This window comes from Paramisgurnus dabryanus, chromosome 3, assembly GCF_030506205.2.
Source record: "Paramisgurnus dabryanus chromosome 3, PD_genome_1.1, whole genome shotgun sequence".
In the NCBI taxonomy this organism is placed as follows: Eukaryota; Metazoa; Chordata; class Actinopteri; order Cypriniformes; family Cobitidae; genus Paramisgurnus; species Paramisgurnus dabryanus.
In genome coordinates this window covers 10,146,696-10,163,419 of record NC_133339.1, presented here as the reverse complement: position 1 = coordinate 10,163,419, position 16,724 = coordinate 10,146,696, and the positions used below count along the sequence as shown (strand labels likewise).

The 16,724-nt window shown below is 41.6% G+C and overlaps 1 protein-coding gene across 1 annotated transcript in view; it reads right to left on the bottom strand.

The window, feature by feature from the left end:
- LOC135733862 (uncharacterized) overlaps window positions 1-15,349 on the bottom strand; it is a 29,882-nt gene extending 14,533 nt beyond the window's left edge. The window contains exons 1-5 of the mRNA XM_065252639.2: window positions 15,155-15,349; window positions 10,737-10,829; window positions 10,457-10,531; window positions 7,375-7,488; window positions 4,746-4,880 (exon numbers count right to left, since the gene is read on the bottom strand). Of these exons, the coding sequence (XP_065108711.2) occupies window positions 4,746-4,880; window positions 7,375-7,488; window positions 10,457-10,531; window positions 10,737-10,829; window positions 15,155-15,287 (550 nt within the window). The 5' untranslated portion in view covers window positions 15,288-15,349. The remainder of the gene's footprint in view (window positions 1-4,745; window positions 4,881-7,374; window positions 7,489-10,456; window positions 10,532-10,736; window positions 10,830-15,154) is intronic.
- Window positions 15,350-16,724: the final 1,375 nt, after the last annotated feature.

Here is a 16,724-nt window from a genome sequence, read left to right as displayed (position 1 = left end):
GCCCATCAGGCATGCCGGAGAGGCGGCTTCGGCCCTGCACGTAATAACGTTGCTGCAGGCTCACCAAGGATTTACCAGGGAGGCCGCGACCTTCAGTCGTGCGATGTCCACCTCAGTGGTTCAAGATTGCCACCTTTGGCTGTGTCGGGCTGACATGACGGACGCAGACGAGAACAACTTGAATGCTCCTGTCTCACAGACCGGCCTCTTCGGCGAGCCAGGGGAGTCGTACAGCTCCGCTGCGCAGACTGAGGCGATCTCCTAGGTCATGCCCCGGCGGAAGAGAGCTGCCCTTGGTCCACCACGCCGGCTCCTCAGTCTGCCTCTCGCCGTCGGCGTCCTGCGGCGACCACCTCCGTTCCCCTCCTCGGACCCCATCTCGGCAGCGCAGGGGAACCGGTCGTCAGCAGCTCGCCCCGCCCGCTTAGCCGCTTCCCGTGAAATTCGGGAGTTTAAGTGGCCAGTGAAGGGCGACCCGGATTGGCAGAGGATCACTCTTCAGGAGATGGAGCTCCTTCCCCCGATAGAGGGTCGGGTGGAAAATCCTTGGTTTGCATATGTTCCACCGGCTGTTCGGCCGGTACCCACTTAACCACACATAAGAGTGCATTCCTCTTCCCTCTCTAGGTCTCCGGAGGATCGAGAGAGCCGTGAGCGGGTTCACACCAGCTCCCCTACCTCTCCTCTATCGCCAGCGGGTGACCTGAGGAGTCCGAGCTCTCCGCTGAGGAGACCGGACCACCAGCACCCTCATCGGAGTCTGAGCTCTCCGTAGAGGAGACCAGACGACCGTTACCCTCAGCGGGCTCAGGTCAGTGTCACACACACATACTGTAGATGTTTATGCTGTCACAGCAGACGCACCGGCAGTCCCACCTGTCTCGCTTCGCTGCCCCACCGCGGGTACTTCGGTAGTGTCGTTATTTCTCCTCGTACGGTGCCTGGGTGCTTGGCTTCAGTTCCCAGCCCGTTTCGTTGGGTTTTACGCACGATCCGCCTCGGTTACGAATCCGGCACACCCCAAATTCGGGCTTTCGTTTCACTGTGGTGAAAGCGTCCGATGCACATGTACTGCGTGCAAAAGTCGATATCCTGTTGGCGAAGGATGTTCGAGCCGGTCCCTCTTACCGAGATGATGATAGGGTTTTTCCAGCCTTTATCTCATAGTACCCAAAATACGCGGCGGGTTACGATCGATTTGATTTACGCACCGGCTCTACGAAGGTGTCCTTTTTGGATGATAACGCCGAGGCTCGTATTTCAATATTCAGATCGGTTTGCAGCCTTAGACCTGTAAGACGTGTACTTTATGTGTCCATCTCCCCTCGCTTTAGACCGTTTTTCGCTCTGCGTCCTGGGGTGGGGATATTAATACTAAGTACACCGTTCGAGCTGTCTCTCTCTCTCCGTGTCTCCATGTAGTCACGGCATTAAAATGTCAGAGAGAGAGCGTTGTTCGCATTCTGCTTTTATGTACGTCGACTTATAATAGCCCGTTCTTGGCAGACGTGCGCGAACACAGAGAGTTAATGCTTCGGCATCTCGCTCGTTTTGTCTTCAGGTCGACTGGGAAAGAGCAACTTTGCCCCGTGCAGAGGATCCTTTTTCTCAGTATGGAAATAAGACTCGATCGACTAATTGGCGTGTTTTACAAGAGCGCGCAACCAGTCAGTTCTGACTTGCCTCGGTTTAATTTGAGGGAAGTACGCGGTCCCTCTGAAACAATTTCAGAAGCTCCTGGACATATGACAGCATGCTGCGGCTGTGACACGGCCCGAGCTGCTTCATATGAGACCGCTTCAGCGTTGGCTTACGATCGAGTCTCGAGGAGAGCGTGGCACACCGGCATACACCGTGTAAACATTACACCTGCGTGTCATTTCAATTTTTCCCCGTGGTAGACCCGGCATTTCCGATAGAAGATGTGCCCCTGAAGGGTCTCCTGGCATTCTGTAGCATGCAATGCCCTCAGCACGGGATGATCAGCCACGTATGACGGGCTTGCAGTCTCAGGGGTGTGCATAGCACCCCAACTGCCGCGAGCGGTGCGCTGTATATCTGGGACTTGTACGCTCCGCTATGGAGATACGAGGGAAGGATGTATTAGCCGACACTGATAACATTGCGACTTTTGCGTTATTTACCGTTAAGGCGGTTTTGCGCTCTCGTCACCTGTCGCATCTCGCTCGTCATCTCCTCCTTTGGAGTCAGAAGCATCTGAGGTCCCTTCGTGCCATTTACATCCCGGGTACGCTCAATACAGCGGCAGACGCGCTTCCCGAGCTGCACCCCCGGCGAATGGCGACTCCACCCCCAGACGGTCCAGCTAATTTGGATGAAGTTCGGTCGTGCGTAGCTGGATCTGTTTGCGTCGCCGGACGATACCCACTGTCGCCTACTTTATTCACTAAACGAGGGCAGCCTCGGCGTGGATGCGTTGGCACACAGCTGGCCGCGGGGGATGCGCAAATACGCATTCCTTCCAGTGAGCTTTATTGCGCAGACACTGTGCAAAGTCAGGCAGGACGAGGAGAGCCTTTTATTAATCGTCCGTACTGGACGACCAAGAATTGGTTTTCATAGTTAATGCTCCTCGCGACAGCCCTCCCTGGCGAATTCCCCTGAGGAAGGACTTTCTTTCTCAAGGAAGGGGCACATTGGCACTCGCGCCCGACCTGTGCGATCTCCATGTATGGTCGTTGAGCGCGCGCAAGGTTTAGGTGATTTATCGCAAGCGGTATCTAACACCATCGACGCGGTTCGAGCACCATCCACAAGACGGGCTTACGCGCTTAATGAAACCTTTTTCGTCACCCGGTGCTCTTCGCAACGCGAGGACCCCAGAGAATGCCCATTAACATTGTGCTTTTATATCTTTAACATAGGTTAGATGGTAGGCTGTCCCTCCGCCATTAAAGTTGATATCGCCGCTATTTCTGCTTATCACTCACTTATCAACGGCAGATCAGTTGGCCAGCATGATTTAATTATTACATTTTAAGAGGCGCTCGCAGGCTAAACCCCTCGCGCCCTCCCTCTTTCCTCCTGAGACCTGTCCATGGTGCTGAAGCCTTCAGGTCTCCCTTTTGAGCCTTTGCAGTCTACGAGTCTGATGTTTTTATCAATGAAAACTCTGACCCTGATAGCATTGGCCTCCATGAAGAGAGTAGGGGATTTACATGCATTCTCTGTTGACGATTTGTGCTTTAGTTTGGTCCTGCTGTCTCACTGAGACCCAGACCAGGCTACGTGCCCAAATTTCCCACCACTCCCTTCAGAGATAAGGTGGTGAGCTTGCAAGCGCTGCCCCCGGAGGACGCAGACCCAACCATGGCTTTGTTGTGCCCCGTACGCGCACTGCGACTCTACGTGGATCGCACGCAAAGCCTCAGGACCTCAGACCAGCTCTTTGTTTGTTATGGTGGCCAGCAGAAAGGGAAAGCTGTCACTAAGCAGAGGATGTCTCATTGTTGATACTATCGCCCTGGCTTATAATCTTCAGGGTATTCCTTGCCCCTTTAAATTGAGAGCTCACTCCACACGGAGTGTTGCCTCATCTTGGGCTTTAGCTCGTGGTTCCTCGCTAACAGACATCTGTAGAGCTGCTGGTTGGGCGACACCTAATACGTTCATTAGATTTTACAGTGTTCGTATCGAGCCTGTATCCTCTCGTGTTCTTTCCTCACCAGGGAGGGCACGGAGAGCAGACTCGCAGGTCGGCTTGCAGCCTCCAACTGAGGCTCCTAATTGAGTTTCAGTATGGAAGGCCATCAGAGCAAAAATGCGTAATGGTTTGAATTGCTCTATCTTCGATGCCTTGGCAGCCTTTGTTGCGGAGCATTGGCTGTCAGCCTCTCACTAGCTGTATTCTTACGAACCTATGTGTTTGGCTTGGGCTCCACATTGTGTCCCAACGGGTTCCTTTGTGAGTATTATTCCGTGGGGTTAATCCTACCAGCCCACGTTTCCCTTAGCAGAGCACTGCTTTGCTTACACAGCCACGGCTGTCATTTTTACCTCAACTACGGTTGACTTTCGCCCACCAATAGCCCTTAACGGGGCGGTGGCTTCCGCAGCGTCCCTATACCGCTCAGATAGGGCGCTTCCCAGTCGCTGGCACTACTGTGGGGTTAAAGGAACATCTAGTGCCCGGCCTTCTGCCTTAAAACCTAATTCTCCTTCTCCTTAAGTGGAACCGGAGGGCTTTACGCAGACACTGGAAGAGGTCAGCCCTCAGTGGCGTTTTGGTAGGGATTCCCAATTCGTCGGTCACGACGTGACGTCGTAGTGACCGACTGAAAGGGAACGTCTCGGTTACAGATGTAACCCTCGTTCCCTGAAGGAGGGAACGGAGACGTCACGTCCCGTCGCCACAGGGCTGCTCCCTGCTGTTTATCGACCGGTCACTTTCTCCCGGCTTTCTCAGCGAAAAGAAGCTAATTTCCCTATTTGCACCTGCTGCTTATAAAGGCACCTGGCGGGGCGGCGCCAGCATTATGCAAATATCTCAATGCCAAGTTCATTGGCGTTTTAGTAGTATGCGAAGCAGATTGGTTTCTCTAAGCGAGTTCCCAATTCGTCGGTCACGACGTGACGTCTCCGTTCCCTCCTTCAGGGAACGAGGGTTACATCCGAAACCGAGACGTTACACATAATAAGTTTTCTGGTTTTATTTAATTTGATTTTAAACATGAATGCTGCAATCATACACCATGAATGAATCTAGTTTATAAAACTGAACTCACCTCCTTCGGCTGATCCAAACATGTAGAACAGGAGGATGAATTGTAATGAGAGCAGAACATCACGGATTACAGCAGACAGAACACGGAATATGTAAGTTATCCTTTCACTTACTTTCCCAGAGATCTCAGCCAACGCTGTATTAGAAAACACAACAATCAATAAAAACATAGAGAGTTTAAATCAGTTTTTAAGTAATGTCTTTAAAGTGATTCATGGCAAACTTAAAGATGAAAGTGTTAAAAACTGATTGACTCATGTGACAAAGCATATCATTACAAACCTCTTCAAAACAGCATTCAACTAATTCCCCAAATTGATGTTTTTGAAGGTAATTAATACAGACATGATTATTATAAAATCATCAGACATTAATAAAATCTCTTCCTAGACCCCTAAAATGTTATTATTTCCCAGTAAGTGTAATACAAAATGACTCAATGAAATATGAATATGATTAAAATGATCATGGCATTTGTTAAATATCAGATAATCAGGGAAACAATCACTTTATAAATAGACATTGAAGCTTTTTAAAACAATGTCTAAACAAAGCTGACACTCCACAAATCTTTAATACAAACTGAGTGATTATTTTCTATATGAATGAATGAACTACTGGTAACTCATATTAATGGTCAAAGGAAGGGAATAAAGGTAATCAAATGAATTTAAATGAATGAGCTATGATTTCACTGCAAAGCGATTTCACTTCAATGTTTTTAAGGGGCAAGGACCCCTTAGAAGAGAGAGGCATGGAGCTGGGACCCCCTGATACTAAATGTGTAAAACAGATATTTAAGTAAGCAGTAAGGTACGATAAGCTGCTTTATCGAATTTGGCAAAACGCAAAGCGGAGTAAAGCACAACTATTGAACAATCAGAATCAAGGACTGGAAATAAAACTATTGTCACACAGCAATATTATATTAAGACAGTACATTAACACTATTATGCATGCTGTTGTTGTACATGCATAATTGTCTGTGTATTATTTTATTGTTAAAGTAGATTTATTATTATTTTAAGGTATTTGCAGTGTAATACATTTTTCCTTTTACTGTAAGATGGACAATAACACATTTAAATGAACCTGAGCTTTCAGTATATAAAGATGACTGATCATGGTAAATGGCACAAAGACTCTCTATTCTGGTGGAGATAAAGGCTGTGCAGAAGACATCAGGGCAGACGTAACAGATTTAAAGCAGGTCATTTTATTAAGTAGAGTGCTTTGCAAATGCACCTTTTTTCTCCTCTGTGTGTTGTTGTGGGTGTAGAACACACACTGCTACTTTATAATTCTGAGGTTCTTGGCTTTTCACGTGGTCGTGGATCATTACTGTCACAAGTTTATTTTAAGTTTATTTTCTGCAGGAGAACAACATGCAATAAGTCCGCAGTATCTTCAGGGCAACATGTTTGACAAGCGCTATTAGTTCGGATTTAAATCTGACTATGAATCTTGTACCATCAGTATCAGGGCACTAGGGGTGTCAACAATAATCGATTCGGCAATGCATCGCAATGCGGGCATGCACGATTCTGCATCGATGCAGCAAAGTGCCATAATCGATTATGCCACTGTTTATTTTCTGGCCTCGAGTGGACAATAAAGTTGTTTCAATTACTTCAAGGGGCATAACAACAACAATCAAGATGGCTGAGGCGGAGAGAGATGACAGTGATAGACGGGTAAATAAAAACGCACCCTTTTCCATGGAAAGTGGAAATATGGGCACATTTCGTATTCTACGAAGTTAATGGGCAACTAGACAAGACTTGCGCTGTGTGTAAATTCTCATCTCAGGTATATAATTGTCATTGTCTTAAAGCTGCTAAGCTTCCGTTTTTGTTGAGAATAGTTGCACTTGCCTTGTTGTGTACAGTAGAATTCTGATGCATCGCAATGCATCGTAGAATCGAATTGAATTGAATCGTTACCTGATGAATCGTAATTGAATTGAATTGTGAGGACAGTGCCAATGCACACCCCTACAGGGCACGCATTTCATTGATTTTAAATTAAAACGATAGTTTTGTCAACGTTTATAATGCAGACACATTACAGCATTAACAAATCTGAACAGCTTTAAACAGCTGCCCGAGTTTAGAAATATAGATGAGAACACAGATCGCACCGATTCTAAAATTACATTCGTTTTATCTGTCGCTACAGCTGCTTTCTGAGTGGGCGCTTGCCTCATCTTAAGATATTTCATTTTGTGTGTAGGCTAAAATTGTACTTCAGTAAGCCTAGGCGGCCACACACGTGCGCAACTTTAAGAGAACATTGGTTGTAATGTTTTGTACCTATGTTTTACTTTTTTATCAAAAAAATTTTGTGATTAAATATCATTTGGCAGACCCCCTGCAGTTCTGCCACAGACCCCCTGTGGGCGGCAGACCCATGGTTAAAGATCCATGACATAAATCAATAAATATTGTATATGTTTTCATAATAAGCTTGCCTTGCCTAATGGAAACTTTTGGAAAATGTTAATTGACTGAATTCTTTTTGCACATTAGTTGTCTGAAACAAAAATTTGATAATCTGAAAAAAACGCTATTTTACAGCATGTTCATGTAGAGATTGAAAGAGATTAAAGTGATTTAAAGAGAAACACTCACAGAAAATAATAAAGAAGATGCAAACCAGAAGAACTATTCCAAAGAGGATTATCATCAAAACACCTTTAAATCCAGCAAAACTCAAACCTTTTTCCCAGGATGAATAAAAAAGAACTGAAAGAGATAAAACAACATTATCTAACAAACATAAAGTACAGACAAAACATAAATACATATCACATGAATTACTGCACAATTTTCATTTACAATACAATATACAGTGTGTTTTATTTACAGCATTATAGTCCAGTAATTACAGTGACAGTGGCAGGATTGTTTCTGTCTGAATATGATCCTGCTGTGACCTTTGTGTTGTTTATGTGACATCTTTCATGACCACAGAGAAGTCATTCAGGTGTTCATTTAATTTTTAAAAATGTTCATTTAACATTACTGAAGTTTTTTTTATCAGTCACAGTAAATCAGGGTGAATTTTGTAAGAGTGATTGCAAAATGTGATCTGTCCTGTAATGTATATACACAGCAAAATCACCAGTGTTAAATCAACACTGCTGGTGTATATATGGGGACCAGGTCTGGTGTTACTCATATAAACACCAACAGTGTTGATTTAACACTGATTTTGCTGTGTAGTATGTCTATTCTGACAAACAAACATAAATCATGACATTTATTTATTTATGATGTTGTTTTAGATGCTGCAGAATAAACAGAATATCATTTAAATTATGTTTTACTTATCAGTTTATGGGGAGGTTTCCCAAAAAGGGATTATCTTAAACCACATGGAAAGAACCTATATGTGGATATATGTGCATATATGAAACCTATATGCAGCTTATATGCACATATATGCTGCATATATACAGCATATATGCACATATATAAAAATATATATGCGCATATATGAAACATATATGCAGCTAATATGCACATATATGCAGCACATATACAGCGTATATGCACATATATAATAATATATATGCGCATATATGAAACATATATGCAGCTAATATGCACATATATGCTGCACATATACAGCATATATGCCCATATATGATAATATATATGCTGCATATATGCAAAATTGAGGTGCATATATGTGCATATACAGGCCATATAGGTCTCCTGTATTGCTTCTTTATATCCACATATGAGCCCTATAAGTTATGTCTCCTATAAAGCAGGATCTGGTCATTTTGTAGCTCATATCTCACTTTGGCAAATGTCATACATGCCCAGCTCATATTTTCTATTATCAAGGCAATAACTAAGAACTAACAAAAAAAAAAATGCAAGAACTTATGTATGTGCAAACACATGAAATTTGTGTCACGTGTAATTTAGCCTGGGTGCCAGCCGATCTTAGCCCCGCCCACAACATTTTGAGGAACGGGAAGATCGGTCTGGAGTTTCACCGTTGAGTTGCTACTATGCTCGACCCAAAGCTGGTCGAACCAATCAAATTGTCAGGGCGGGCTTTATATGATGATGGACAGATGATCAGTAACGTAAATCAACCACGTCACCAAAGAGCGCGTGTGTTGAATCTGTTGTTTACAACGAAATGGCTGCCGCGGTAGAAATCAGATGTGTGGACTCTGACATTGAGTCTGTTCTAAAAGATATCGACAGAGCATTGATTTTAAAAGAGGAACAGAGAAACGCGAGCAAGGCATTTGTTGATGTTTTTGCCGTCCTACGGGATTCGACAAAAGTTGTCGCACTTATGAAAGATCAAGTTAAAGAAGCAACTAAAATGGGTATCACGGCGATGCAACTCGGTGTGCACGACGAGATGGATATAACAAGCAAACGTAATGGGTATCGTCGTGGATGAAGTTCAACTAATGTACAAATGGTAAGAGATAGTCTTACTGTATGACTTAATGTGATATAAATGAAATGTTGTAAACATAGTAGGTGTTGATGTACGTTCGCAAACTCAGACTTGTAGTGTGTGTCGTAGCGAAATAACTAGCAGTTCGGTCAAGCTGCAAATACGTCATTTCAACATACGTCTCACACCCCGTTGCTCTGATTGGTCGTAGGTCTATCCAATTGAGTGCAGAGGCATTTTTCGGTTGAGACACGCCTCATAATTATAGCTCAATGGAGCGGTATCAGACTCAAATTCTGACTAGAATTGAGTATGACAACGTCAGGCTACGTGTAATTGGCATTTCATGAAATTTAACTACACTCTATGAAAGGATGTGTTTAACACACTATGTGTCATTCCATCTTGATTTTGAGTTTAAATAAAGAAAAGGGACAAGATGTGTTAAAACAACACAAAGTGCGTTGTCACAAAAATAAGACACAGAGTTGTGTTAAGTTAAGGAAAACACATTAGATGTGTTATTTTAATACATTCGTTTTAAGAGTGTTTGGCAATTACAGGGAGAAAAGTTATGATGTCTGCATGTTTAAAACATTTACAAGGTCTGTCTAGGACATGTATAACAAAATGGTTTACAATTTAACCGCTACTGTTTCTAGTTCTTTGACAGCAACAGTAGTGCATATAGTAGAGTGAGTTTAATGATCAGAAGGTTGAGTGTTCGAGTCCCAGCAGTGGCGCATGGGATTGCATTTTTTTTGTGATCGGAAGGTTGAATGTTTGAATCCTGGCTCCTGCAGGTGCAGACTGTCATTGGTTGGGCCTTTATTTATGTTTAATTTATTAGCAGCTACAGATTTTAATAATTTTACCAATATATAGGTTAACATATATGTGCATATATGTACATATATGTACATATATGTGCATATAATATAGGAAAACGGACAATTTTATATATGTCACATATATGTAAAACCTCTATCAAAACCTATATTGAAACATATATGTTTATATATGTTTTTTCCATGACTAGACCTTAGTTTAAATAGGAAATATAACTAGTTTTAACAAACATGCCTTACTAAAAACATTACCTGTTTGCATTTTGAGGCCAATCAAAGGGCACTGATGTATTTTAAGATATGTCAGTGCAAGTTGTTTTCAGTTTGGACAGCTCTTATATTTAGTTTAGTCTAGGACTAGTCTAATCCATGTCCGAGAAACCACCCCCGTTTCACAGTTAATGATCATGTATGGTGAGTGACATTTATTTACCTGAATAAAGAACAGTTGAGAAAACAAGATATTCTGTTCTATAACTCATATACTTTAACCACCAATTATTGTTGCCTATAAAAACACAAAAGATTATGACATCATACATATAAAATAAAGCACAGAAGCACAAGTGCCACTTAATCACTGAAAACTTTGTGATGGAAATTTCATGAAATAATCAATGTCACAGAATTTATTTGAGATAAAAAATCTAAAGGTTATGATTAATATTCTGATCTTTTGTACTGAACTGTCGATCATCAGAAGTGAATTATACCTGTAAACTCATTTATATATGGAGCAGCAAAGAGCAACATGAGAGGTCTGAGAATATAAAGACCACAGCAAAAGATCGTCTCATTCACAGATCCTGAAACAACAAACACATTAATTATGATCATTTACTCATGTATAAACAGAAGAATCATCTGACAAGCATCTTATGAAGTAGGCAGGGTGCGATTTGCCAGGGGGGGGTGTATGCGTGGGATTTCCCCCTTTCTGGTCAAGGTATCCCTGCCTCTGCTTAATGATTTTTATCCCCGGTGGGATAAATTTATCCCCCCCTCAAAGTGATCAGTGCTACTACACTAGTGGCGAGACGGATCACAAAACTTATCACGGATCCGTGGTTTGATTAAAGTCAATTTTATTTTAAAATGCGCTACTTTGGATGTCTCTGATATAGCAGCCGCCCAGCATCTCTGTATTCACCACTCTGCAGACTTGCTCAATGTCCCGCCCACGGCGCTATCTGATTGGTTAAATACCCGATTACACCTCACGAGTAATAGCCTATCAACACGGGGTTTTTTCGCATCCAGCGATGAACGCCGAGAGTTCAAAAATATTCAACTTTGAGGGAAAAGCTCCACTCGTTAATGTCAGTTCTCAAACGGCCGTCCAATTACAGCGGAAGAGGGGCGGGACATTACCTCAGCAACAAACCGACTCACAGCCTTAAGCCCTATTCGGACGGGATTAGTTTTACAGGGGGACCTCTGAGAAAATCGTGCTTCTCAGAGGTCCTCTGTGTTTTTAATCCCGTCCGAATCGGCCATGTCTGTGTTTTTCTCTGACGACCTCCGTAAAAATTCCAGAGCAATTTACCTACTGTGTTTCGCCAAACTCAGAGGTCCTCTGAGAAATTTAATCCCATCCGGATGCAAATGTCTGTGTTTGCCCGCAATATCTTTTGAAAACGCGGTTCGTGTTTTGGCCAATGTGATCTGCCGTAAGGTCTTACTAATGCGCGTATATTGTATTTCCTGAGTCCCATTCATTCAGATATGAATGTTTTTTCCATAGACCGTAAAAAGGTTTCTTCGCATTCTGCAAAATAAAGTAATTAAATCAAGCCGAGCTGAATGAATATCATACACTGTTAAGACTAAACACTGTAATATCATTAACATTATAAGAAACTCTGTTCAAAGTTGTTCAGCTCCGGAATGGTAATGTTAATTAATAAAGATATTACATTTTATGAATCATTATTTCTTCATTTCTTTGTGTTTGTTAGCAGACAGTTATATAAAACACGTAGGCTAACGTTACTTCAGTAGGATTTGTATATTTTATTTTGATTTGTTAAAATTAAATTAATAAATTACATGTTCTGTCATAATTTTACATTTAAAGCAAAATATTTAACATTACAAACACGCGTATTCAGAGCACGTGCTACTGCAACGCCCAAATGCATGAAACAGACACTCCCATCTCTGGCATAGCTTGCATCATTTTAATCCCGTCCGAATCGGTACATAAAATCACAGACGTCCTGGGGGACACGCTGAAACTCAAACGTCGTTTGGAAAACTAATCCCGTCCGAATAGCGCTATAGACAGTAAAAGAAAGCTCACAGCTGAAGTAGCACAGCTAACAAAGCACTCGACTGAAAAACAGCTGGCATTTGGCGTCCTCAAGGCGTTTTAAGCTGCGTTTAAAAGTTTTGGTGTGTCCAGCCCCTCCGAAATGGACCACCCACTGTCATCGCTAGCCTTCTGATACAAATATTTATGTCAAAACACTTATTTATGAATGGCAAGAGTGGCAAAGGCATTATCCATGGTACTGGGAGGTGGATTTAATTATTGCGTGTTTAGTCGTTGTGCATGATCACAGTTCATATGTGTGCGGAAAGATAAGCTATTAGAGTAAAAATATTGCGTGAGGTTGCTTCATGAGTTAAAAAGAAAAAAATATTTTACAATTCCTGCAAATGCAGTGATGAAGTTCATGTTCTTATGATTTATTTTTATGAATTTAAATGTTTTGAAATGTGCTGTGGACAGAGAAACATTCTTTTTTTCTCTTTCGCGCAGGTTATGTTTTGAAAGACGATGTCCTGAAAAAAACTACTTTTACTATATTCTAATTTTGTCAAGATTTATAAATAAGTTCATAATTTCTGCTAAAATAGTCTAAATGTTGAGTTTTAAAACCATTTTAAAAAGCTGGTTATATTTTGATGTTTCGGCGCAAGTTCAGCAGACAGTGAGGTTCGGGTTTGTTCCGATCAGATCGAGCTCGTGAGCAGAGAGCGCATTTCTGAACAGCCTATTCGAAATATTTTAATTAGAAACATAAAAATTATAATAATAATAATATAATGGATTTTTGTTAGGTCGGACAATGAATACCAAATTTCTCTCTCGTATTGCTCCTAATAACCACTGAAAATAGTCTAACCAAAGTTATGGAAGGAAGTCAAAAGTGGTGGGTACAAAGTGACTCATGACGAAATATGTCACCGAAATCGACGCCTATGAAAACATCCCCCCCTCTGTTTTTTTTTCACAAATCGCACCCTGGAAGTACAGTCTTGTTCAAAATAATAGCAGTACAATGTGACTAACCAGAATAATCAAGGTTTTTAGTATATTTTTTTATTGCTATGTGGCAAACAAGTTACCAGTAGGTTCAGTAGATTTTTAGAAAACAAATGAGACCCAGCATTCATGATATGCACGCTCTTAAGGCTGTGCAATTGGGCAATTAGTTGAATTAGTTGAAAGGGGTGTGTTCAAAAAAATAGCAGTGTGGCATTCAATCACTGAGGTCATCAATTTTGTGAAGAAACAGGTGTGAATCAGGTGGCCCCTATTTAAGGATGAAGCCAACACTTGTTGAACATGCATTTGAAAGCTGAGGTAAATGGGTCGTTTAAGACATTGTTCAGAAGAACAGCGTACTTTGATTAAAAAGTTGATTGGAGAGGGGAAAACCTATAAAGAGGTGCAAAAAATGATAGGCTGTTCAGCTAAAATGATCTCCAATGCCTTAAAATGGAGAGCAAAACCAGAGAGACGTGGAAGAAAACGGAAGACAACCATCAAAATGGATAGAAGAATAACCAGAATGGCAAAGGCTCAGCCAATGATCACCTCCAGGATGATCAAAGACAGTCTGGAGTTACCTGTAAGTACTGTGACAGTTAGAAGACGTCTGTGTGAAGCTAATCTATTTTCAAGAATCCCCCGCAAAGTCCCTCTGTTAAAAAAAAGACATGTGCAGAAGAGGTTACAATTTGCCAAAGAACACATCAACTGGCCTAAAGAAAAATGGAGGAACATTTTGTGGACTGATGAGAGTAAAATTGTTCTTTTTGGGTCCAAGGGCCACAGGCAGTTTGTGAGACGACCCCCAAACTCTGAATTCAAGCCACAGTACACAGTGAAGACAGTGAAGCATGGAGCATGATATGGGCATGTTTCTCCTACTATGGTGTTAGGCCTATTTATCGCATACCAGGGATCATGGATCAGTTTGCATATGTTAAAATACTTGAAGAGGTCATGTTGCCCTATGCTGAAGAGGACATGCCCTTGAAATGGTTGTTTCAACAAGATAATGACCCAAAACACACTAGTAAACGGGCAAAGTCTTGGTTCCAAACCAACAAAATTAATGTTATGGAGTGGCCAGCCCAATCTCCAGACCTTAATCCAATTGAGAACTTGTGGGGTGATATCAAAAATGCTGTTTCTGAAGCAAAACCAAGAAATGGGAATGAATTGTGGAATGTTGTTAAAGAATCATGGAGTGGAATAACAGCTGAGAGGTGCCACAAGTTGGTTGACTCCATGCCACACAGATGTCAAGCAGTTTTAAAAAACTGTGGTCATACAACTAAATATTAGTTTAGTGATTCACAGGATTGCTAAATCCCAGAAAAAAAAAATGTTTGTACAAAATAGTTTTGAGTTTGTACAGTCAAAGGTAGAGACTGCTATTTTTTTGAACACACCCCTTTCAACTAATTGCCCAATTGCACAGCCTTAAGAGCGTGCATATCATGAATGCTGGGTCTTGTTTGTTTTCTGAGAATCTACTGAACCTACTGGTAACTTGTTTGCCACGTAGCAATAAAAAATATACTAAAAACCTTGATAATTCTGGTTAGTCACATTGTACTGCTATTATTTTGAACAAGACTGTAGGTGTACACATCAAATACCATGTGGATGAATGCAGGAGAAAAAATAATCATGAATGCCAAATGACATTGGAAATAAAGATTCAGACTTAATTAGAAATAATCCAATGTTATGATGAGTTGATTCTATTAAATGTGTAGCAGGTTTAGTGTGGACATTTTACATTTTTACTGCCCCATCTCCATGATACATTTTAGCAATGTTAAATGTTAAATAAATAAATTGAGTGATATAATGATTACAAACACTGACCTTCAGAAAGACCCCAGAAGATAAAAGCAAAGAAAATGATGAGATTTGGACAGAAGACCAGAAACATTTGAAGGCGAAAAACTGTGGCTAACAAGAAAACACAAAGTAATTTATTATTAATGTTGTATTTCATTTTTTATATTTTTATAAAAATAAATAACAATTTCAATTGATTCAGTTTTGGACTAGCTAGCACAACAACAGAACAGCAAATTTGGATTCATCAGTGATAGGAAGACTAAGGCTGTTTAGCTTCTATATTTAGGCGTAATGTTCGACAGCAATCTATCTTTCGATAGTCATATCGCCAACGTCTGCCGCACAGCATTCTTCCATCTTAGAAATATCTCAAAAATACGCCATATGATGCAGAAAAGCTTATCCATGCTTTTATGACCTCTAGAATAGACTATTGTAACTCGTTACTCGGGGGATGCCATGCAAATCAGATAAACAAGCTACATCTGGTTCAAAACGCTGCCGCAAGAGTGCTTACTCAATCTAAAAAGTATGACCACATCAGTCCAATTCTGGCATCTTTACACTGGCTACCAGTTAAATATCGCATACATTTTAAAATATTACTAATCACCTACAAAGCATTAAATGGCCTACCGCCCTCGTATATTAAAGAACTACTATCAGAATACAATCCATCACGTAAACTGCGCTCACAAAATTCTGGTCACTTAATTATCCCTAGAATATCAAAAGTGTCTAAAGGTGGTAGATCCTTTTCCTACTTAGCCCCTAAGCTCTGGAATGATTTACCAAAAAATGTTCGAGCATCAGACACAGTCGATCAATTTAAATCTAAACTTAAGACATTCTTCTTTAACAAAGCATTCACATAGAATGTCCAGTAAATGTACTTTTCCCGTAGCCTAGAAATCTAGACGCACCCTAGCGGCCGCAAAATATATTTGCTGCCAGGGTTTAGTCTAGGCACTCACAATACACTTAACAGCTCCAAAAACCAAAATTTGGTCAGGCCAATCACATCGTGTGTAGCGTCTGTGGGGCGGGCTTAACATGATGACGACAGAGCTGCCTGCGACGGTTCCTACTTGAAAACAAAGAATGGCTGCTGCTGCTGGCGAACAGCTTTCTTTTGAAGCGGCTTTGGCCGCGAATCTGGAGGACTTAGACTTATGTTTTTCTTTGAGAGAAGAGCAAATAACCCTACTGAAGTCCTTTTTAAGCAAGAAAGATGTGTTTGGAGTTTTGCCGACTGGTTACGGTAAAAGTTTGATATACCAATTAGCTCCACTGGTGGGGAAACGCAGGGGACTCATACGTCACCTTCTTCGTTGCTCTGATTGGTCATAGCGCTATCCTATTGCGTGCAGAGGCATTTTGAGGGACAACCTTATATCCCGCCCCTTGCATTGAGCCGTTTGTGTGAAGAGTTGCCAGACCTTACATCTTGATGTAGGTCTGGCTAACCAGGCTACTTTTCCCGCAGTAGTTAGTTTGTCTAGAACAAAGCACTCACATACCTCATATGGGTAATACACTATTGCCGCAATAGTTAGCCTGTCTGGATCCAAGCTGACTTGAACCACTATAA